General features: G+C 43.4%; 3 protein-coding genes across 3 annotated transcripts in view; 2 read left to right on the top strand and 1 right to left on the bottom strand.

Moving 5' to 3' along the window:
• Positions 1–11,030, bottom strand: part of LOC133163394 (probable E3 ubiquitin-protein ligase HERC1) — a 44,394-nt gene extending 33,364 nt beyond the window's left edge. Inside the window, exons 1-34 of the mRNA XM_061293240.1 lie at positions 10,626–11,030; positions 8,673–9,645; positions 8,481–8,576; positions 8,230–8,412; positions 7,831–8,043; positions 7,643–7,741; positions 7,481–7,577; positions 7,266–7,409; positions 7,074–7,201; positions 6,830–6,974; positions 6,589–6,760; positions 6,145–6,279; positions 5,811–5,976; positions 5,614–5,739; positions 4,961–5,194; positions 4,725–4,877; positions 4,231–4,363; positions 3,947–4,150; positions 3,672–3,875; positions 3,374–3,547; positions 3,131–3,245; positions 2,906–3,023; positions 2,648–2,834; positions 2,272–2,575; positions 2,166–2,199; positions 2,044–2,089; positions 1,722–1,960; positions 1,474–1,656; positions 1,278–1,398; positions 961–1,201; positions 731–897; positions 427–579; positions 228–325; positions 55–150 (exon numbers count right to left, since the gene is read on the bottom strand). Coding sequence (XP_061149224.1) covers positions 55–150; positions 228–325; positions 427–579; positions 731–897; positions 961–1,201; positions 1,278–1,398; positions 1,474–1,656; positions 1,722–1,960; positions 2,044–2,089; positions 2,166–2,199; positions 2,272–2,575; positions 2,648–2,834; positions 2,906–3,023; positions 3,131–3,245; positions 3,374–3,547; positions 3,672–3,875; positions 3,947–4,150; positions 4,231–4,363; positions 4,725–4,877; positions 4,961–5,194; positions 5,614–5,739; positions 5,811–5,976; positions 6,145–6,279; positions 6,589–6,760; positions 6,830–6,974; positions 7,074–7,201; positions 7,266–7,409; positions 7,481–7,577; positions 7,643–7,741; positions 7,831–8,043; positions 8,230–8,412; positions 8,481–8,576; positions 8,673–9,614 — 5,850 coding nt within the window. The 5' untranslated portion in view covers positions 9,615–9,645; positions 10,626–11,030. The remainder of the gene's footprint in view (positions 1–54; positions 151–227; positions 326–426; positions 580–730; positions 898–960; positions 1,202–1,277; positions 1,399–1,473; positions 1,657–1,721; positions 1,961–2,043; positions 2,090–2,165; positions 2,200–2,271; positions 2,576–2,647; positions 2,835–2,905; positions 3,024–3,130; positions 3,246–3,373; positions 3,548–3,671; positions 3,876–3,946; positions 4,151–4,230; positions 4,364–4,724; positions 4,878–4,960; positions 5,195–5,613; positions 5,740–5,810; positions 5,977–6,144; positions 6,280–6,588; positions 6,761–6,829; positions 6,975–7,073; positions 7,202–7,265; positions 7,410–7,480; positions 7,578–7,642; positions 7,742–7,830; positions 8,044–8,229; positions 8,413–8,480; positions 8,577–8,672; positions 9,646–10,625) is intronic.
• A 923-nt stretch (positions 11,031–11,953) lies between these two features.
• esm1 (endothelial cell-specific molecule 1) lies at positions 11,954–14,158 on the top strand. The gene is made up of 2 exons (XM_061293447.1): positions 11,954–12,565; positions 13,614–14,158. The coding sequence occupies exons 1-2, from the start codon at positions 12,241–12,243 to the stop codon at positions 13,841–13,843; spliced, it is 555 nt and encodes a 184-aa protein (XP_061149431.1). The 5' UTR covers positions 11,954–12,240; the 3' UTR covers positions 13,844–14,158.
• Positions 14,159–17,922: 3,764 nt separating this feature from the next.
• Positions 17,923–23,467, top strand: part of arhgap24 (Rho GTPase activating protein 24) — a 28,580-nt gene continuing 23,035 nt past the window's right edge. Inside the window, exons 1-2 of the mRNA XM_061292673.1 lie at positions 17,923–18,134; positions 21,047–21,253. Coding sequence (XP_061148657.1) covers positions 21,062–21,253 — 192 coding nt within the window. The 5' untranslated portion in view covers positions 17,923–18,134; positions 21,047–21,061. The remainder of the gene's footprint in view (positions 18,135–21,046; positions 21,254–23,467) is intronic.

The following is a 23,467-nucleotide window of genomic DNA, read 5'->3' as shown; positions in this document are numbered from 1 at the left end:
TTCTTAAAAAAAAATCGTATCACACTCTTGAATTCAGAATTTGGACAGATTTACCTCAGAATCCTTTACAGTCGTCTCTTTATGGGTCATGTCGGCAAGAGGCTCCTCCCACATGTAAACAGACATCAGCTGAAAGAGTTGTTTGACAATCTACAACAAAAGTAAACAGAAAGAATTAAAATCGTCAAACTGAATGAACATGAAATTGCATACTTTCCATGTCCTACCTTCTGAACATATTCTGGCTCAGAACAAGCAGGCAACAGTCGTTCCAAAACATGGAAGGCCAGGAGTTTTGTGCGGAGGTTCTGGAAGCATGGTGATCCTGGTGAACAAGCAGTGTGAATTTATACATAATTCATATACAGTATAGAAATGTAATTAAAAATAGAATTGTAACTTGGTCTCCACTTAGAACATAATTACCTGAAGAGCACTTGGAGGAAATAATGGCCATGAGTGGGTCCACCCACTTGATGAACGAGGAGAGTGTTTTCATCACTCGTGATGACAACACCCGCCTTAGGAATACTAAGAAGTCGGCAAGCTGACATTCGAGCACTCGGCTGCTTTCTGATGCTGGAAAGAATAATATCAAAGAACGGAAATCAAAGAAAGAAAGTCAATTAATTTTTATAAACCTGCAAAATTAAATTTTAATATAAAGTTATGATAGATAGCAAGAAAACATACTAAATATAAAACCTACCATAAGCAATAATCACCTCACCTTTTAAGCTCAAGCCATCCTTCACAGTCTCGTCCATCCTCGTCTTTGCTGCTGCAATCTCTGCCGCTTGCTGCTGATGGAATGCATGGAGTACATTTTGGAGATGCTGGCACATGACCTCCATGAGGGATTGTGAAATCTCAAGAGGCAGCAGATCCTCACAGGAGCTGAAAGGACACAGCTATTTTGGTCACCATGGCTACTTCCTCAAAAGACATTTGAAGTCTCACCTGGAAGTGACTGCAAGGATCTGCAGCAGGCGCGTACAAGCCAGCTTGACGGCGCCACTCAGGAGTGGACATCCTGACGTGGAGACGGTGAGCCAGCCTTGGTTCATGAGGGCGCAACTGTTGTCAGTTAGCAGGCAGAGCAGCTCCAGGATGCCGCGCTTGACCACTAGCACCAGATCCATCGGCTGGTAGCTAAAGTTCAGTGCAAACAAGGTGGCCAACAGGAGGTGTTGACACGAACCTGAGGACGGATGAAGACATTACTGGCCCTTGTTTCTTTTTTTAAATGTCCACAAAATACATCAACTTTACAGAACCTGGATGTTTTCTTTCAAGCAGAACCCTCTGTCTGAGAACATGCACCACTTGCTGGTAGAAAGCCTGCGCTGCACATTGTAATTCTCGTTGCATGTCAATGGCAGCTGAATGGGTGCCAGCCTGCATGGAGAATATGCAAGACGTTGGAGTGACTTGCCAACAAAAGTGATTTCAGCATGACCATCACATGTATACCGTGTAATGGCGCATCTCATAATGACCCCCCGCGGGGGAGCCCATGATTTGCGTTCCCAAGGCAAAGCAGCCAGACAGGAACTGGAGCTGCACCGACTGTAACAGGGTGGGAAACTGCGGAGAGCCGCACTTCTCCATCTTGGACAGGAAAGGCGACATCTGACGGAAAGCCTCCAGGCGCATCTGAGCAAAACAGACAGGAGATTAAGCTGCCTTCAAAACCAGCACAAATATTTCTGTATACATACCTCAGCCCGCTGTTGTTGCTGGAGGATGGCAAAGGCTATAGCTTTGGGATCAGCCTCATGACAAGCCTGGGTGGGCACTGTAAACTGGAGCGTGTTGCCACACACAAACTGGAGAGCCTGGTCCAGGATCAGCTGGCTGTTGTCACCAAAGTGGGTCGTGGCCGGGGAGGTCGGGCTGATGCACTGACGCAGGCGATCCCAAGCGTCTTTCATGACGTCCAGAGAGCAGAGAGGCAAGCCTTGGAAGGAAACAAAGCACAGTGATTTTAACTAACAGGTTCGTAAGATGAAAGGATGAACGAATGAAATAAAACACACTTACCCATTTTGTTCTTATGTGATCCCAAAGTGGTCTTTGATTGGTCAGACTGAATGAGAAACAACAATAAACAACAATTATATAATATAAACAAAAACAAACTTTTTTTCAAAAATGATATTTACCTGCTGCTTGAGACCAGAAGACTGTGTAGTTGCCCTGGAATGTTAACGAGAACATAGCTTGTGAAAATTGGACTTAAAAGAAATTAAATATTCAGACTAATATTACCTGGTGCTAGCGTTAGCTGCCTGATTCTCTTCCCTCTCACTGGGTTCAGCCCAGGCAGGTCGGACTCCCAGCAGTAGGAAGAGGCAGCGGGAAACGAGTAGACGGCAGGTGGCGGGGAAGGGCAAGATCTCCTCCTCCGACTCTCTCCGGTTGTCCCACTGCTGTGTGGAATCAAGTTCTCTGTGGGGGCTGACCGGACTCTCAACGGTGCCAGGCAGCGCGGAGGTCCCGAAGGACTCGTACACGGTCATGTTTTGCTGCACCTGCATGGCCTCACGGGTTGCCATGAAGGACTCCAGGACTTCTGTACAGACAGGAATGTTGTGTTTGAATCTAAAATATTTTTTTTAAAAAAGGGGAGATCTGGGTCTCTAACCTGTGAGATCTATTTGATTGCTGCTCAGTGATTCCTCAACTGCATCTTCATGGTCCTGGTTGTGGTTGGCTTCAGGGGGCGGCGGCACCTGAACCTCCCGGCTGCATTGACCTACAGACAGCCGCTCGCTTTCTTTCACCACAGGAGCTCCTAACTCCTCTAACGCGGGACTCTGACACCGCGAGGTCTGCCAGCACCCAGAACAACAATAAATGTGTCTGTTTATGATATTGAACATATTCATCCAAAAGGTGGTACCTGTCTGGCAGCAGCAAGCACTTGCGAGGTTCTTGGGGAGTTTTTGTGGGCCAACAGGGATATTCTGATTTTATAGACGCTTTCAAAGACATCTAACAGCTTCTTGCAGGGCTCATATCTGAAAAACAACAGATAAATACTGTCTGTGTGTGTATATATCATTACAAACGGAGCTTTTTACATTCGATGTCCGTGAATGCATTATAAGGACATTGTGTTACCAACCTGTCCTGCCAGCAGGATTTGTCTGGTATGCCCGTGTGCTTCAGAAGTGCTGCCAAGCTGCAGCGACAGACGGCCTCCAGCAAACCGTCACATGAAGATCCTTCACTCTCCCACTCTGTTCTCGACAAAGAATATTTTGGAGTGTTTTTAAAACTTGCTTCCTGTTGGCAGACTACCACTGACCTGAACTGAAAAAATGACTTAACTTGTTTTTGTTTTTTTACGACTCAAATAACAGCGTACCTCTGCCGAGAGCATACTCCTCCATCTTCTGCAGTAGGCACCCGGCAGGCCCTCTGGAGGATCCCAGCGCCACCTCGAGTAACGTCAGAGATTCCTGAGTCAAGCTCAGCTCGGACAATCTTGAATCGCTGCCGCCCAGAAGCACCGCTTCAGTAAGCCATGCCACGCTGGAGTCTGGAGGACAAGCATCAGCTTATGTTACAGCATTTTTAATGTACTTTTTTTTCTTCTACCTCAGGACAACTTAGGACAACTATGTAAGTGGGAAAAGGGGGAGGAATCAAAATATTGATCCTACCAAGCTCCTCATAGTCCATCTCGAGGCCATTACGGAGGAGCACATTGCTTAGCCAGAACTCTGAGGTTCTTTCCTGGGGGGAGGGCGGCAGGCCTTGCATCATCCCGCCAAGGCAGCGTCCGACCGCGAGTGCTACAGAGCGCTCTAAATCCAACAGCCAAAGCCATGAGCACTCCTCCTCTTCCTCTTGATGTTCACTTGTATCTAGATGATATGTAACTCGTCAGAATCGGTGCTGATTTACCGAACAGCATGTCAGCACTAAGACCACAGACCTGAAGGGAGTGTCGAGAACTCAACCTCGAGCTCCTGCTCCTCAAGTAGGCCTGTCTCCGGCAGCAACCGGTTGAAACTGTCCAGGTCCTCTAGCAAATCCAACAAATGGCCAAGCAGAGGCTGGACCGTGCTGAGGGGCAAAAGCAGCAACGAGTACATGACCTGACACAGCAGGCTGCCTGCCATGGAGTTGTACAACACCGCTGGACAACACAGAAGAGGGGAAAGGTTGAATATGATAGATGGATGGATTTCTTCCAAATGGCTTCCGGTGTGTTCTTACTGTGCAGCTTCTTCATCATTTGCGTGTCCATGTAGCTGTCTTTTAACAGCTTGGTTGATCTCCGAAGCGTCTCTGCGGCGCATGAGAACATCAAGTGAAGATGCTCACTAAGTAGTTTGACACTGCTGTCATCCTAAAAGGGAGCGAGAACAGCAGGCGTTTAAGTGTGACATAACGTTAAGGCAACAGCTACAGCAGGCACGATAAATATTTTTTTTTGCGGAATTTAACATCCTTTTTTTCCTTAATTTAACATAACTTAATGTTATGTTGGGGGCATGCCAGATTTCACTACACAAAACATTCTATTTTTTTAGAGGGGGAAAAAAAATGAGGGTTGAGTCTCAAACCTTTGAGAATCAATTCATAAGAGATTCAGAGTAGTAACCTTATTTTTTCACTTATTAGAGGGAAAGAGAATAAATATGGGATTTTTAAGAAAATAAGAGCGGATTACATGAAATAAAAGAATAATCCATATCTGTAATGTGTACCTCGGGGCTGAAGTGGATGTAGCAATGGGCAAGCATGTGTTTGTGAAGTCCAGAGAGAAGCTGGTGAAAGTGCGAGGGAGGCTCAGACTCTCGTTGACTATCACTCAATAGCATCTTATCACTGTTTTTCTCCAATTCCCCAAATGCTCGTTCCTATGTGAACACATGCAACACTGTAGTGAGGCCCACAAATCACCCAGTCATCACTTTCAAAGTGGAACGGTGTTTGTTCATACCGTGTAAAAGCCAATACTGAGCAGAAGGGTTCTGAGAAGAACCTCCGCTAAGTGAAATGGGTCGTATGCTTCGGATGAGGAAGAAGAGGAGGAGGAGGAGGACGGTCGGGTAGGTGGGCCGGCCGTCAGAGGAGGTACCAAGTTTGCCACATCTCCGAAATTGCTGTAGCCCAGCAGGGACGCCATGTGACTTTGGTCTTGAAGGCTGCTCAAGACCATGTCCAACTGCAGACGCTAGCAAATGCACAAAAAAAGTAAGCAATATTATATGCAATTTAGAACTGTTCAGCTAATACTGTGTTGAACTTTTGTTGACTTATGATACGACTGTAATCTAATAAATTCAAATGCAGTCCCTGGAAGTAGGCGCCTAGAAAGATTTATGCGGAGATACATTCTGGCACATTTTTCTCAAACAACGCTGAGTGATTTGCACAAACAGGAAGAGACAGTGGTATGATTTTTGTCTAATCCAAACTATTCAAATAAAAAAATGATGCCTTTGGGATAAAATGGACCAGACATTTCCAACAAGCACTCTTCAGTCTTCCATGAAGGCTTTTTTAGGAGAATACTGGATAATTCCGCGATATTTCTTTCTTGTTGTACTTCATAGGGGTGTCCTACTTGTCCCAATACACGATTGCACTTACTTGCCCTTTGGAAAGAACATTTAGACTCTGCGGTCCCTGAGGTAGGAGGGAGAGAAGCAGCTCTGTGCGTTCCCTCAGTGGAGGCAGGAGCAGCGAGGCGCCGATGGTAAGCGTGTTCATAACCGCCTGCGCATGTGGACACAAGGACAAATGGTTGAGCGGCTTATTCGTACGACGTCATGACAAGACTAGCGTACCTGCTGTATGGACTCGGGCATGTTGGTGTCTATGAGTCTGAAAAGCAGGTTGCGGAGGGGCCTGCCCTGAGCCCCCAACACCATAGCACCGGTCCCCCCGGCGTGAGCCAGGGACAGATGGACGGACAGCAGCTTCATGCACAGTAAAATGAACTGGTGATGCTCCCTGTGGTAACATATACACAGAGATTGAGAGCTACTTATGTGACCACATCCGGACCTCAGCGTCATTTTATGCTCAGAGCAAACGTATGGCACTTAAAGTTCCCATCACATAGCTATTTTTTTTTAATGTTTCTTATCAGGTTTGCAACATCCACTGACATGCACATACCGTTTGGATAAGAATGGCGCCGGGGGGGAGTCATCCCCAATGCCGTCGCAGTAGCTTTCGAGGAAGCTGCGCAAGTAAGCAAAGGTGCTCTCCTCCAGGTCCACACAGAAAGGCCTGTGCCATGCCACCAGCTGCCTGGCAAAAGAAACACAACATCACTTACTAACAGATTGGCACCGATTTAACGTAAATAAAGAGTCCAAGCATGATTGCTTCAAGTAATTTGTGACTCCCGGAGGAGGTTTACTGACACATGAAACATTATTTTTTAAAAATCAAGCAAAACAGACAAGTCTAAATGCTAACATATATAATTGGGACGTTTTTAGAAAAGTTTTATATATTTTAACTGACACACATTTGTCCAGAATGTTCATAATGAGCGGGAAAAAAAACATGGCCCGATTGTCAGTATGTGTACACGGCACTTAAGAAAGTCTTTACCTGTCAGTCGGTACGGCAGTCCACGCCAAGCTGTGGGAAGTTCCTGCCGTGATCTGCTGAATGGACACGCCCTCCAGGCCAAGCACTTTCCTGGGTTTGGTAACGGGCGTGGAGGTGTGGCCTTGCCCACACTGGCCCATGGTGTTATTGCCCCAGGCGTACACTTCGTTCTCTGTATACAAAAAAAACAACACAAGATATGAGAGAAGAACAAAGAAATGCTGGCGAGTCTTCATCGTACCGTGCGACAGTGCCAGACAGTGGCTGTCCCCGCATGAGATGTCGATGACCTTAGTGATGCTCAGGTCTTCTATGAATCGGGGTCTCAGGGAGGTGGTCTCGGATGACCCGCACCCTAAACACGAGCCGCAGCCCCATGCGAACACCTTGGATGAATCACACCAGGATAAAGTTTGACTTGGTATGATGATTCCCAGTTGCACCAAAATGAAATTTGTATCCATGTTCTGAAGGCAGCTCCTCACCTGTCCCGCAGAGGTGAGCGCTAGAGAAGACTGACTTCCAGCGCACACTTTCCTGATGATGCATCCGTGCAGGGCTTCGATGATCTTAGGCCGATACACGCGGTTAGTGTCGCCGTGGCCAAGTTTACCTGCAAGGGCGACATCAATGTGAGGGCATGGCAACAACACCATGTTTGTTACGACGAGCATTACCATTGTCACCTCCTCCGAAAGACCACACGGTGCGTCCGTCCTGCGCTACGGCGATGGTGTGCGAGCTGCCGCACGCCACCTGCCCGACGCCGCTGATGTCCTTCACCAGCGTGGGCGTGTTGCGGCTCTGGCTGTCACTGTGGCCTGCGTGATAAATTTGGAAAGCTAGCACAGTGTTGCTAACATGCTACAAGAGTTCAAATAAAGACTCGCACCAAGTCTCCCAAAGTCGCCTTCGCCCCATGTGTAAAGCTCGCCCTCGTTGGTCACGGCGGCACTGTGCCTGTAGCCAGCAGACACGCACACGACAACCTGGAATAGAGGCGGGAAAATTTCAAAATGTAGCACTGGCCCATTTCTTCAGAAAGTTTGCTCACTTTTCCCGACAGAGGTCCTTGGATGATTTTGGGGTATTTCTGCGTAGCACTGTTGCTGTGGCCCAGTTTCCCGTATTCTCCATCACCCCAGCTGAACACCTAAAACAAAAAAAAGTATTTGGAAAATCTCGCAAGTGGCACAGTCATCCGGATTCATCTCAACATATTCACAACAAATATTATCTTACCTCTCCCTCCATGGTGATGGCCAATGTGTGACCGTCTGACCCCTTGGAGGAAGACACCTTCTTCATGTTCCTGTGGGGCTCCAGCACCAGTTTCTTGGGCATGGACTGGTTGTTGGAGTCGCCCAGGCCCAGGCGGCCATAGCTGCCTTTACCGCACGCCTTTACAGCGCCGTCCGCCGACACGGAGAAGGTACAGTACTGGCCGGCCTCGATCTGAAAGAAGGGCATGAGTGTAGTTATTTCTGCAAACCTTTAGGGGGGAAAAAAAAATTACATTGTGATCTGAAGCCCCACTGTCTCATGGTGAGGTTCAGAGCAATTATTTAAAAAAATGAACAAAGGGTCATTCATTCAATCATTTGTGCAAATACAATTTATTTTGTCATTGCAAAGACGCACCATTTGGGCATCGCTGAAGCCCTGCGTGGGTTTGGGCACCAAGATTTTCTCCAGCGTTCCTTCCGCCAGCTGATGACTGCTATTGCTGCCCCACACGTACACCACGACGGCTTCGCTGTTGGCGCCGGGAGCGTCTGCGTCGGCGCTGCAGGAGCACAGGCAGAAGGACGCCAGGTTACAGATCTGCAAAAGACAAGTAGATAGTAAGCAGCAGTAAAACCTTTGCTAGAAAACAAAAATTACTTTTATACCTCCTCGAGCAGACAGAGGGCCGCCTGAGAGAGACGGCAAAGTCCGTCCTTGTCCTTTTGGAGAACTAGAATGTTGACGGCATCGCCATTGAACCCCTACGGGATAATATGTTGTCACAAAATCAGACAAGTGTACAACTAGAACATCAGTGGCTAAATTGAAATAGTAGTCTTTATTCAACTGTAACCTACCGAAAACTGTCTCATCTGAAGGAGAGTTTGATGGATGAAATCGAATCCCACACCGGCTCCTTGGGAGGAGGAACGCGAAGACACGGAGGCCGCTAAAGCCACCTCTACCCACTCCAGGAAAAACTTGAGCGAGCCTCTCTGCATGGCCAGTCCGAGCAGCAGCTCCAACGCCAGCCTCCGGCCCGTCAGGTCGGCGCCGCCGCTCCCGCTGCTCGCCGACGTCTTCTTCAGGAAGTCGGCCACTTGTGCCAGGCAGTCCAACCCGACTGAGGGGATCTTGCTCTCGTTGGCCAGGGAAAGCGATGGCAGGGATGCCAGCACGGAAGAGGCAGTGGCCAGAACGTCGTTGCACAGCATGGACTCTGGTTGCGCAGAAGCTGCGTACCTCCAGTTTTGCTGCAGCAGTGAGAAGAGCAGGCTCAAACCTGTCCTCACACCCATCTCGATCAGAACATCTGTGCCCGACTTGACTTTGGGCAGCCCCCCTGGCAGGCACGGCTCAGAGGCCAGCTCAAGATGTCCACATTCCGCGCTGTTCTCTGCGGCCTGAGAGGGAAGGTGAGCACGGAAATTATCATGGTACTTGGTGTGAATGGCGTAGAAGATCCTCTGCAGAGCTATCAGCCTGTGGTGGAGACCCTGCGTGTAGCGGGTCTGCGTCAGCATCCGGCGAGCCAGCCATCGTTGACTTTGCAGCAGCGCTAAAAGATATTCCTCCTTCTCCGCGGCGGCGCAGGACTCGCACTCAAAGTCCGGCAGACGAGGGCCAACGAGTTCCTGGACAGGCTGGGCCAGACTCACCACCTCCTTGTTGTGGAGAAGCTTGCTGTAAAGGATGGCCGCTCCACGCCTCGTGGCCGTCTGTGAGCTGTCCTCGGCCGCCCAGGAACTGTTGAGGTGTTCCTGCCACTTGAGCAACACATGGGTCTGACAGGGCATCATGTCTGATCATTATCTTCACTTTGACGAGCACCTGAAAGACAAAACAAATGAGTGAGTGGATGTGGGCAGAGTAAACTTGAGATAAAGAGCTGTTGATGAGTCAGGGTCAAGATAGAAGTCTGGGTCATTGGCTCACTGAGCCCAAAACACCACCTAGTGCTCAAAAGTGACATGACACGAGAATACAGAAGGACGCTTGAATGCTTCTTCACTCGGGCTATATAGTTTCTAGTGTGGATAAAAATAACCAACAGTGATACCATCAAGTCAGCTGGCAGCCATCACAAGCTAAACTAAACCAGCTACTAAGCGTCTGGACTTGAAATGAAGCAAAAACAAAGTTATTTCTTTCAGGAGCTAAATCTTGAACCACAAATAATCCTTGCGCCTTGGGATTTTCTTATCAGTTTCACCTTCAATAAACAAGGGAATACTCCTCAAGGTCTGGCCACTATAATTCATGCATCCATTTTGTAAAGTTCTCGTCCTCAATCGGATCGCGGTTGAATTGTAGCTTCTGTCAGCTGACTATGAATGTATACCCTGAACCGGTCCTAAATCACTCACTTGGTAAACACAGACAAATAATTTGGGGGGGTACGTGGGCCGAGAAAACTTGGGATTCAAACCGAGAACCTCAGAACTGTAATGCGGACGCTGTACCATTTCATCCCTTTGTGGAAGATTGGAATTTTTTGTGTGTTTTATAGGGTGGAGCACAATCTATTCAATAACTTTAGTTGAAGGACGCCTTTACTGGGACGTGGGCCATGAGGAGGGCTGAGACAAGGGGGGTGGTGTGGGGTTACGCTGTTGCCAAGACAACTCCAATAAAAATGGAGCAGCAAACGAGATTGACTGTTTTATGCAGCCTCATGAAAAAGATGGGTGTCAATGTGCATCCATGCTAATGACATTAGCCGATTTAATGGTCCAATATATTAGCATGACATGACCCAGCCCCTTCCGGGAGATATAAGCACACATACCGGTGACATTGCGGCGACTCACCTCGGCGACACAATAGATAACCGCGTCCCCGCAGTCCGAACTCCTCCAATTCCCCCCGAATGAGCTAACGCGGGGGCAGGGGTGGCTACAATGCGGTTGACGGGGCGAGCCAAACAAGCCGCCCACTCGGCTGGTCGGTGGCTGGGTGACAACTGGCGGCAAAACAAGCCCCGCTGTTCGCTGACGTCCTGGAGACGGGCGTGTGACGATGGCGAACAACAAGCGCTGACATGTATATTAGCTTCGATATATTTTGGACGTTTTAGCCGCAGACTTGTTCGCTGGCTTGGCAGCACTGCCGGTGGGTCGTCGGCGTTACCTGTCCCGTCAGAGGGAGCTCCTACTCGGACTAAAATATCATCCCCCGGCTTCTGCCTCCTCCTTCTCCTCCCTCACCTCCTCTTCTTCTTCTTACGTTGAATCAGCTGAAAGCGGCGGGCGTCGGATGATTATTTTACTGCCCTCTTGTGGCTGATAAGTGTTCTACACCACCTCATCATCGATAATCACCGTCATCATTATCATTCTGCGGGTTAATCTGCTAGTTTTATTTTAATAATGTCAAATTCATCACTCACCCACCGTTACGCGTTTAAATAACAGCGGCAGCAGTGTCTCCCTCCATTTTCATTACCATCGTTTATTATTGGACAAATTCTACAGACATCACCAAATAAAAATATCACAAAAAGTTTACAAACTGAAGTAATGATTACTGATAATAATTTGAAAGAAATTTTGTATGAACGGTTACAGTTGTGTGAAGAGATTTGGAATGGATCTTCTGCTGGAAAATTTAATTGTTTACTAATTTACTAAAATAACTACAATAATGTTTACTAAATAGTAGTTTTGTAAAATAATGGACTGAAGTAAAAGTAAAAGGCAGTCCTCCAAATAATTACTTGACTAAGAGTAATTAGTATTCAGTGAACTCACGTACTTAAAAATGCAGTTAACTCTTGTATATTGGCAGATTATTCCTCTTTTTCAGCATTTTTCAAACCTATTTTGTATGTTTTTTTCGCGATTTTTTGTACCTCCGTTGTATAGTTTTTTTTTTGTGTGGAAAACATATGTTGAAAACCTATCCTCCAGATTTTGGAGGATTGCACAAAAAAGAACAACATTTCCATAGAAGAAAAAAAGTTGCCCACCCCTGATTTAGGGTGTGCGTTGGAAATGTCTAACTTGCTTTAAGACGTTCTACTCTTTTCTTTTGAAATGTTGCACATCCCCAAATGTTGTCCATCTGGTTCAGTCCGTGGCACGCAGGTCCGATGACAGCGCAATTTCCTTTGTCTCCCGCAAAGAAACAAAGCAAAGATAACTTGTGCCATGAGGTCACGTGGATTTCAGTTCCTGGATGGCGACTCCACGCTAATCCCATGCATGCACTTCCACTGCCGGATCTCTAAAAGAGGAGCGGAATGAGGAAATTGACGAGAGCGAAGTGCAAAACAAACTTGTTGGATGCCGTGAAAAGCTCTCAGGCTGATGCTCGCCTCCTCACTCCCACTTAAGTCTCTCAGGCAGAGGCAGCATCTCATCATCAGCATCACCACCACTACCACCGATCATCACCATCCTCCGCGCCTCCTCCTCCTCGCCCGCCATGTCTCTGCTGCTGTTCACGGTGCTGTCCTCGCTGCTCGCCCTTGGCGCCTACGGCGACCCCGGCGCCCAGGCATGGGGCTCCGGCGTCAAGTACGCCGTCAACTGTCCGGACAGGTGCGACGTGGAGCGCTGCGGTCCCACGCTCGGCTGCGCACGCACAGTGCTGGATGACTGCGGCTGCTGCCGCGTGTGCACGGCCGGGCGAGGGGAGCACTGTTACCGCACTGTGTCCGGCATGCACGGCGTCAAGTGCGGACCGGGCCTTTTCTGCGAGTTCTACAAGGACGAGGACGACTATGGGGATGAATACGGCGTGTGCAAAGGTAACCTATCACATTGCACCAAAATACTGCAGACTGGAGCCCGTGTAGTGACATATTTTGTTGTTCTGAAGTCGTGCACGATGGCTTTATCCGCCTAACTTTATTTAAATGCACACGGGACACTTTAATTGATTCCTGCATTTTCAACGATTTGATTCAGCATTTTGAAAATAAATCAAATAAATAAAAGGTGTCAATCTTATGTAAAATAGTCTAGGAAATGTTCCTAATATTTCAATTGATTGTTTTTTCCATCCGTTGATCACAAAAAAACATTTTAGTCAAAATATTCTAACGGTTATAACATTTTAATCAAATCCAACACTCCAGCGACCCTCGTGAGGATAAGCGGTTCGGAAGACGAAAGAATGAATGAATGAGTGAAAACGAGAATGTGAACTTCTTAAAAACAATCTGATGTGTTTCAAAGTTTATATTGTACAGAAAAGAATGTATTGAATCATTTATTAGAAAACCATTCATCTTATAATATGAACCAGTCAAAAATATTTAATTGTACAATATTTGTTTCAGCAATCTTTCAGATAATAATTCAATATAAATAATGTATTCAAATATTTTGCTCCCCAAATGTTTCTTAAAACAAATTTAGTCCAAATATATTTTATTTCAAAATATTTCAGAGCCATGAAAAACAGTTATCATGTCATTAAAAAAAATTTAAATGGTCAAATATAACCTTTTTTGATAATTCATTAAAAGATAATCATAACAGTTAAAAATGTTATAATAAAATTATTATTCTCATATATTCTAGAACTGTATTGCATATAAATAGCTTTTTTTCTCCAAATACTTTAAAATGTTTAGTAAAATCAGAGAAACTGTATATGGTAATATAAAACAATTTATATCGATATTTAACAACAATATATGTATATAATATAGCTTGCAGTAGGCAACATTGTTGCTCTAACTCAGTGCAGGTGAACCTTATACATGCTCCAATTGGCTTTGACATTGAGAATTTGTGGTTTAAAAAGAAATTAATAACTAACCTTCAGTATTATTTGTTTTCTCTTCCCAGACTGCCAGTTTGGCACCTATGGCATGGAGTGCCGTAAAACGTGCAGCTGCAAAGGCAGCCTGTGTGACAGGGAGACAGGAGCTTGCCTCACCCTCCGGTTCTTTGCCAAATTGGCCGGCAAGCTCAAGACGGAACCTCAAGATGGAGAAGAGGGTTCGGGAGAGGTTCAGGACTCGGATCAAGCGGCAGCAAATATTTCCGATGCTTCCAAGCGGCTCATCCCTCGCTGACCAGTGCATTCAATCATTCACTCAATCAGTCAGTCAGTCAGTGGATATGTAGCATTAACTTATAAATGAACAGACAGGCCTTATTTTATTTTATCTTCTTGACTGCATGTAGATTTTATTTATATGGTTGATCATATCACCTTTTTACTCTGGATTCTCCAAATGTATAGTGTGCCTTCAAATGACGGACTAGGATGCATCATTCTTCATGGTGTCGCTGTACTATAATCAGTCATCCCTATTGTATTTGTACTGTATAAAAGATATTAACATGTAAAGACTGGTCTTACAATTAAATTCAAAATGGTCAAAGAGTGTTGTTGTTTGGTAACCTGTTTCTGGAAGTGTCTTCTGCTGCAGCAAAACACAAAGGTACACAATGTTTAGTATTTTTACAGAATTTATTAATTCTACTTTTTCCTTAATTATATATTGCTAAATGACATGGGGTCCCTCAAGGGTCATATCTAGAGCCACTTTTGTTCTTCCTGTGTAGATGTTAACCATGGGTCAAGTTTAAAGAGGTTTAATGTTGACTATCAGGACTTTGCACATGACACTATTATGTCCACAATACATTAAAGAAATACTGATGGCATATAAACCAAGAAGTGCTGTGAGATATGCACTCTCAAGTCAAACTGTGGAGTCTGAAGCAAACATGGTGAAGAAGTGTTGAGCTGTTATGCTGCACATCAATGGAAAAAGCATAAACGGCACGTAGTAAATAATAATAAATTAATTTTAAAAATCCAGAATATTTGAAAAGCTAAAACAAATGTGAAATGTTTTTTTTTTGTAGCAAATTTGCAAAACTATTAGCAAGTTACTCTACTATTTTGGCTAAAATTTGCAGTAATTTATTTTTTCTATAGTCTAAGTACAAATGTATCTAATTCAAAAATGTATATACAGTATTGTATCACAAAGAGTACCTTGTGTTTTTTTCTAAGTAATAATAATGAAAATAGATCTTTTTCTATTATTGTAGCACAGATATATTTTGCTCTAAATAAATGTACAAAAGTATTAGAAACGGCAATATTTTATGCTAAAAATATTTTCAAAGTCCAGCTGCAGGTGTATTTTGTGAAGTAGGATGTATATGTGACAATAAACACATTGGCCTTAAGTCGCCTTATTGGTTGTTTGCAATCAGCGTCTGAAATCAATATTGCAGCATATCAACAATAATATTCACAGTATATTTTCATCACTTTGTATTTCCACTGTATCCCAAAAGTACAAAATTACATATATCCAACAATGGTGTCTCACCTCCGACTCTTTGAACTCGTACACAAAAATGTTTGTGCCGCATTCGGCGTGTTTATTTCCTGCACTTCCTGACACCTGTGAAAATGGTCCTTCTTCCTGTTGTTGTTGTGTCTGCCAGGCAGGAATTCAAGAGCAAGTGACACTCCAAAAAAGTGAGGAATTTTTGTCACACGCACACGCACCAAAAAAGGTCCTGTCCTCTGTCCGTGGGAGTCACGAAAGGACATTTTACAATGACCTCTCCTGGCGTCGAAATAAATAAGAGCTCATTTCAAACAAATGGGACATTTGGGCTTCAAGAAGTCTTCAGCTCAGTTAGCATCTAAAGGAATTCATTGAATTAACAGTATTTTGGCGCATGATAACCATAGAACAGGAAGTGGCTTCCATGAAAATGAGTATATGTGAATCTGCAGTTCAGCAAGATCAATGCTAGTTTCTTTAGCCTATTTATGGCGTTTTGCATTGTGAATTAGCATAAAGCTAACATGCTTTTATTAAGACAAACGTATTGTTTTGTTTTTTCTTCACTACTCATCAAACTGATGCTTATTGCACCTCATATTGCATAAGCTTTGATATGTAGGTCAAACTTAACCCAAAAAAGAAAATACAGTTTCATAAAAACCTAAATTTCCATAGAAATTTGAAATCAGCGTTACAAATTCGCTGTTGACCTTAATGGAAATACCTTGAACAATTCCATAGAAAGGTGTCAAATGTGCTTGCAGGTACATGGGAGCAATCAGTGTCGGAGCGTTCCGAACGTTCCCCTCCATTCCCCTGAGAGGCGACGTTCCGAGGCCTCGCATCCAAACAAACAAAAGGAGCCTAACAAGGAAGGAAAATAACAGGAAAGCGTTGGTGAGAAATACCCTTTATGTGACTCCCCGAGCACGTCACACTGCCGCCCACGCTGAAACAAAAGGTGTAAATAACACTGATTTACTGCTAATACATGTCCTGCTATTTCCAGTCCGCCCCGCCTCCACGGGCTGTTTATACCAGAAGCAAACAATATTATGAGAACATTCATTTGTTCTCATTAATGAACCCTTTGGGCTAAAGGTCTTTGAATTGTCTGGGAAATGAAAGTAAAATAAGATGAAATAATATATAAAGGGCAACATATATGAGACAATAGTAGAAATATATTTAAAAAATATTTATCAATAAAAAATAAAGATTGAGAATCAAATTTGATTGACCAGGTTGAGGTGAAATGAAAGTAAAAACAAACAAAAAAAAAGTGGTATAAAAGAAAAGACTAGTGAAGACCATATAAGATTAAACAGAATGAAAAGAACAATATGAGTTACATATGATAGCAAGGATGACATTATATGAAAAAAATCAATAAAATAAAAAATACATTAGAATTAGACAACACATGATAAAACAGGTTAAAATGAAATTAAACTAAATATTAGGGAAGACAAAATTTGAAAAACTTTCATAAAGTATTAATGTGTAAAATCAGAGGAGGCAAGAATAATAATAGTTAAAACTAATTAAATAAAACAAAGATAGCATGAGGTCAAATAGTGGAACTAAAATGAAAAAATATACACATTAAACTGAGGCAAGATTTTGAGTGGTCAGTTGCTGGTGAGCAGAATTTGTAGGCGTCAGTTCCAAGTGCCCCGTTAGATATTCATTTCACAAGCTTATTAATATTGTGCATTACATGAAAAATACAACACTGCTATCTGCTGGACATGGTGAAGCACTGTGCCCATGCAACTTTATTATTTTGGAAGTTAATTAAAACCTATCAAATTGTAATATGGGGAATCTAGATTAGTCTGAATGTATATCTTTAAATGCATTGATGTAATGATTCAAAATTAATATCACATAGCAAGACAGTGAGATATAGTTGAATCCTCGCGAGAACATGCTTTTGAACGCGAACATTAAGATGTAATGTCAAAAGACTGCCACAAGAGGGCAATGTTGCACCAAGAGACTGCAATCCCAAGTAAACTACACCTGACGAAAACTTGTTTAATTTTAATATTTAAATGGAATTTGCTGATTGATTTCGGCTTTATACACTCTTAATATACTTTACTAATGCGATTATATTAATTATAATTATATTTTTTAATTTTGAGGCCATAACAAATCTGTCGCATTGGAATCTTGTCCACTGAGGATGACCCCCACAGAAGTCACCGGGGTCCTAACCCTTCCACTTGAAGGGCCATGAGAACAGAAGAACCACAGAGACCCTCTAAATTCCCATAGCCGCCATCTGTGAATATTCACCCCGTGTAATCTCATGTATCTTCTCCGTGAGGACCCCCAAACACACTCACTTACAGGCGGTCCTCATGGGAGTCACTAAATGCATCTCCATTTTGTTTACAGTTTGTTACTCAGAAAGACAGAAGAATTATACTGATAGATGATGGTGGACAAATGACCTCAAAGATCAGCTGTCATTTTAATTGATTGTCAATATGGCTGCTTTGCGTGCGGGCTGTATGGCGACAGCTCGCGAGTAAACAAAATGCGCTCTCCTCCCGTTGCTGTGTATTCAGCCGAGTTGACACCTAAGTGTCCACGGAATGACCTCATAAATGTTTGCTTAGCTGCTACAACATACAATATTCACTACCGTAATTATGCCAAAAGCCACGCAAGTGAAAAAAATAAAACTACCTTAAATCACGCAAAAGCTGCACAGGTACATTATATGATACCTATAAAAATAGATTTTGCCGATGTATGCTGACGTCATGATGACTTCTACATGTCGGGCTGCAGCAAGTGCGTGTGCATGTGTGTGTGGGCTCCTCCTCTTGGAGCGAGAGACTGTTTCAGCATGCAGACATTGTGAGAGTTGAACTTGTGGCCACATTTCTCCACACAGTGAGCGGACGCAGTAAGATTGAACGTCATCTCCCATTTCTTCCTCCTCCTCCTCCTCGTCGTCTTGTTGTTGACACGGGCTGTCATTCCACACTGGATTTATCTGGGAGAGCAACACCTGGTTGATTATCTTAAGGTGAGTGATATGGTCTGGTTTTTTTTTTTTTGGACGGGTACTTGGTGGTTGTGTGTCTTTCCCTTTTTATGTGTGGGAATAAAAAAGGTCGGCACTTGATTAAGCTACCTTGCAGAGACGTTTTCAGTGATAAGGGTCGACTGTGGCTGCAGTTTGCAGACTGCACTGCCTCACATCATCTCATGTGGAACTGCTATAAGGTTTTACATTTCTCTTGTACATGCACAGATTATTATTATTTTTTTTTAAAATCAAACTATATGTCTTATGTTCACTTGTTGCTTGGAAAGAATTTGCATGGGAACAAATTTGCAAGGCATACTCATTTGTGCCAAATGAATTCAGTGTGTTTGTACTCTAAATTAAATTAGGTTTAATGATAAAATAATGTATATCAATATAAGAAAGCGTTGTATTTTTTTTAATATATTTAAAAATTTCATTTAAAATAAATTTAGTCTAGAAGAGGCATTTTGTTGGACAATATGTTTTATTTGTTTTTTTATTCATTAAAATAACTTAGCAAGCATAAAAAAAACACAAGAATGCGTAATGCACGTTTTCTTAAAAAATATATATTTAAAATTCTCATCTAAAATAAATTTAGTCTAGAAGAGGCATCTTGATGGACAATATTTTTTATTTATTTTTCCATTCATTCAAATAACTTTTAGCAAGCATAAAAAAAAAAAAAAAACTAATTGCCCTCTCATGTCTCGACAATGCACGTTTTTAGACAATCCCATTGTGACACACTGGAGATCTTCTGGCTTTGCATTCAATGCATCAATGGATGAAATTCCCATCACATAGCTTTTATTTACAGGGCTTGTCGCAAGGCTCCAATAGTCCCCCTTCCACCTGGCATCTTCATGGAAAAAGAAAGGCACATGCGACGTGATGAACCCCCCTAGTGCCCGGAATATGTTTGCAGAAGTCACTTCATAAGCTGTGCTGCTGGAAAGCTGCAGGATCAGGTTGCCTGTGTCAGCTGCCGTACTCTGCTGTTCCCAGATCATTTGGTAGTTTGCAAGCTACTTCCTGGTTTGAAGCACTACCAATTTGATTCAAAAAGGAAAAGAGAGTAATGCTTGCATCATCGCCAAAAGCTGCATTGTAGATGACGAAGGGGGACCACATGTGACCCATCAACGTTTATCCCCTTCAAGACGTTATGAGTCTTCACATTGCGTGTGCTGCTTGCAATCATGCAGTGATGTCACAGCGTGGGTAGTCGTGACTGATCTCGGACCAACACGATAAATCCATAATTGGTTCTCCCATCGGACGTTAAATCACGCCAGAGTCTAATTGTACTTGATGTGCTGACCAAGGTGAAAAATCTGTTCTGGTGTTATTTCTGCGACACTTCCACATGAAGTCAGTTCCTCTTTCACATCCGCTGAGAAGCCTGGCCTTCGCTCCACGCCAGAAGGAGCAAACTGTTCTCCAAGCTTTGCAGCACCGGGGTTATATTTGTCTTTAACACATGTGGGTCACGGGGGCCCCACCGTGCAAGACTCAAAAGGGGGAGGAGATATATTTGCAGCACTGACAAGCAATATGACGTCCGTGTTTTCCGTACAGTTTTGCTGTTGGGTGACCTGGAGTCAAATTTGGATTATAATGTTGAGTTCAAAATATATGATTTAATTAACATCTTTTTTTAGATGTTTTAATTGTATTTATGGTTAAGTCATTATATACAGCCCATTAAAAAATGAAAATAAAAATGAATTATTTTAATATTATATGGTATTTATATTTAAAATTTATATTTTATAGTATTAAATAATTGCTAAGTTTAATATTGTGCAATTTAATGTGAATAAAGTCTTAAATCGAGGAGAGTAATATGAGGAAAAATATTTCCTTTTATTACATTTCATGAAGGAAAAGTTGTATTTTGCAAAATTAGAATGCAAAAAAAAAGAATTCTGGATGAATATGCGGTTTTTCGGCAAAAGTGCATCCATTTATCTTTCCGCAAACTTTCTTCATACAAACCGACGTTATCTTAGTTTTGGACAGCTTGTGTGGGCCTCTTCTTCATCACACGGCGCCATTTTGGAACGTCAAAAGGGCTCGTTGCATTTGACTCACCACAACCGAGTATAGACCAGACTCTTGCCTTTCTGCCACACACAAACTGACTCACAGTCGTCTTCTCTCACGAAACAAGACGCGACGGAAGGGCACCCTGGACCAGGCTAAAATGAGTCCAAATTAGCCCTTTTCAAATTGCACCTTCAACGCCACAGCCGAGAAAAGGCCTTTTTGTATACAACTTTCTCTCCCCACGGCCGCTTCCTGTGGTCACACAAGATTCCACACGCTTTCAATTTTGCAGCCTTTTCACAAAACCTTGAGCAGTTCCAGCAACAATCGACATGGTCTCAGCCAAGAGGAAGTCCATGGATCTTCCCTCGCATAATTATTCCCAGAATGAAGAATCTTTTTGTTGATATTCCAAAGGACAAAGAACAAATGTTTGTTTCCAGACTTGTCGAAACGGGCTGTAAACATAAAATACCCTAACATAAACCATATTTTGCTAATATTTCAACTTTATTACATACTTGGATTTGGAAATCACCAAAGCAACACTTAACCACACTTTAATTATTATTTTATTTATCTTTTTATTTGCTCCGTTTGGCACATTTGCAATTTGGTAAGCACCGCTGGGTTGCCACATCTGGTCGTCATCTGGACCTGTGGCTTGTTTGGCCTCACACCAAGCCCAGCTCAGCCAGAGTCACGGAGGTTTTAATGCTGAGGTCCGCAGATTTGAAGCAGGAGTCACTCAGCATTGCAGACCATGTGTTGATGGGTTTCAAATGAACGTGGGAGATTCGGAAATTTCATTCAACTTGAAATGACGCTAGATCTTTGTTTTGGTCTCTTAACAGGTTTGAGTCGCCGTGATGGACGAGCAGTCCCATGGCAATCCCCAGCATGGCGGCTTGAAAACCGGCGTGGAGGCCCACCAGGGTGTCATCAGATGCGGCTGGCTCAGGAAGCAAGGTGGTTTCGTCAAGACGTGGCACAGCCGCTGGTTTGTTCTGCGAGGAGACCAACTCCTCTATTACAAGGACGAAGAAGAGAGCAAATCTCTGGTAAGTATCGCAATTCAATAATGTGAAGGGGAGTTGTCGATGAATCTGATAATCGATTATTGCGATTGATATTGATTATTTGCGAATTATATCGTTTTTCTTTTTCAATAAAGTTTAGCTGCTTTCAAATACATGACAATTTTGAGAACATTTTGTGCTAGGGTTTGTTTTTCAGACAATTGTTTGACAGTCAGTGCATAGTATGTGTGCCGAGATTTCAGTGACTCATGGAAACAACAAGGCAACCTCTTTAGCGACTGTAACCAAGCAGCTGCTAGCCGCGAGCATGCAAAGACTGGACTGAACAAAGACCCAGACAGACACATTTTTGGTTCTCATGACAAAGCAAAATGTAGACTTCAATTCTAATTCTTTCCACGTGTTTAGTTAAACAAGACTCTTATTCTTTTCCTGAAGCAGATTTTTCCAGAATTTTCAATGCAAGATTTAATTGTTTGCAAACCAAATCAGTGAACAAAGGCTAGCTAGCTAACGTTACTCTGTCCAAAGGTTTAACACGTTCATGTTAGCACAAAATACAAACTTAATGCCTTATCATTACTGTTAAGCAGGATCCTGAGTCAAATTTAGCTAGCTAGCAGTGGTTTCCACTCATTACGTTTTGCTAGTCAGTTCTCGGCTAATGGATTTGGCATTCTTCGCTTGACAGATGCAGCTTTGACATAATGTTGTGTTGGTTTGGAGTCATGACCTTTATTTAAACAATGACGAGCAGACTATGTACCGACGCGTCTTAGGGAATCACTGGCGGAATTTAGGTATTCGACAATAACAACTGGCGAAAAGCCATTGTCGCTTGCGCGCTTGGGCAGCCAAACCTCTCCGAGCAACGTGTGGAATCCCAAGAATGGGCCCGATGGTAGCGCGAGGTCACTAGCGTACGTAGGGTAACGGCACGTGTGGGCTTAGCGTCGACATGCTATCTGCCTGCCCTCACTCGTCAACTGAGTCGCGCGTCACTCGCACTCGGATTTCACCGTACGCAGACTATAAACAATAGTGGCATTCATTAGCCGTGGTGATCATTGCATATAAATCTCGTTGTCGTAAATCCGTGCCAGTGAATTACAGTATTGTGCTCCGAATTATTATGTATTTTGATGGAAACGATAACACAACGAGGTCTCATGCAATGACGAGTTTTAATCTGACCTTGACATTTCGCCCTTGCTAAATGCAGTTATGTTTTCAGATGTAACGCACAATGAAATGTCGCCATTTGACCTTTGGCGCTATCGTCATCGGCTCCCATTAGCACAACCGCGGCGGGTATTACATGGCCGCTTGCCACCTGATGCATCAGAAGTGCGCAGACTAAAAGCACTCCATCCTATTTCCGCATTATTCTTCGCACGTAGCCCAATTACAAACTGTCAGTGGGTCTGCATGTTCTAGAACCGATGAACGGAAAAGGCCAGCAGCTTCCTTCGTGTTCTGTTTTTTAAATCACATTTATGACTTCAGGTAGGAGCTGTGGGAATTTGAAGGAATGTGCACAAGTGACTTGGGATGTCCTGAAGTTGATCTTTCAAGGAAGTACATCCATAAAACCATAAACTCAAAAGAGCACTTTGGGCTTAATGACTTTTTTTCTCCTCTTATACTTTTAACAAGGTCAAACAAAGACACTGAGAGACATGCTGCACTCAAGCGTCCAATGAGTTCTCGTTAAGTACATCAAAGACGTGGTTTTCGGGAAGGGCAAAGCCACTGCAAGGTTTTTTTTTTTTCAGTTCATAGTGGATAGAAGTTATTGGGCCACGACTAAATCTTGACTGTGTTTTGAGTTCAGTTGTAATTTTTCGACCACAATATTTTTGACTACTACTTTGCCAGTGACTCTTGAAAAGAGGGATTTCGGGAAAAACAAGAACTCACTGACATCTCGAGCTCCCGCTGGGTTTGACTTCCTGACTCTGTAAGACCACTGAAGCTGGACGCCAGTAATTAGGAGATACAAAAAAAAAAGGGCTTAGTGGTGGTTATCAACTAGCCAAGGGGCTAATGACCAATGACTTGCAATTCAACAACTCTGTTCCTGTTTGTGACTTGAATTAAAAAAAAAAAAACCATGGCGGGATTGATTAGCTTGCATCCGGAAGATCATATAGGAAGGAACATCTCCTGGAGTGTGTATAACAATAGCCTTTCTGCAAGTCGATATGTAGCTATTACAAAATGCCTGACTTGACA

This window comes from Syngnathus typhle, linkage group LG12, assembly GCF_033458585.1.
Source record: "Syngnathus typhle isolate RoL2023-S1 ecotype Sweden linkage group LG12, RoL_Styp_1.0, whole genome shotgun sequence".
Lineage (NCBI taxonomy): Eukaryota > Metazoa > Chordata > Actinopteri > Syngnathiformes > Syngnathidae > Syngnathus > Syngnathus typhle.
Note: the sequence above shows the minus strand (reverse complement) of the source record. Positions and strands in the feature narration are given on the sequence as shown.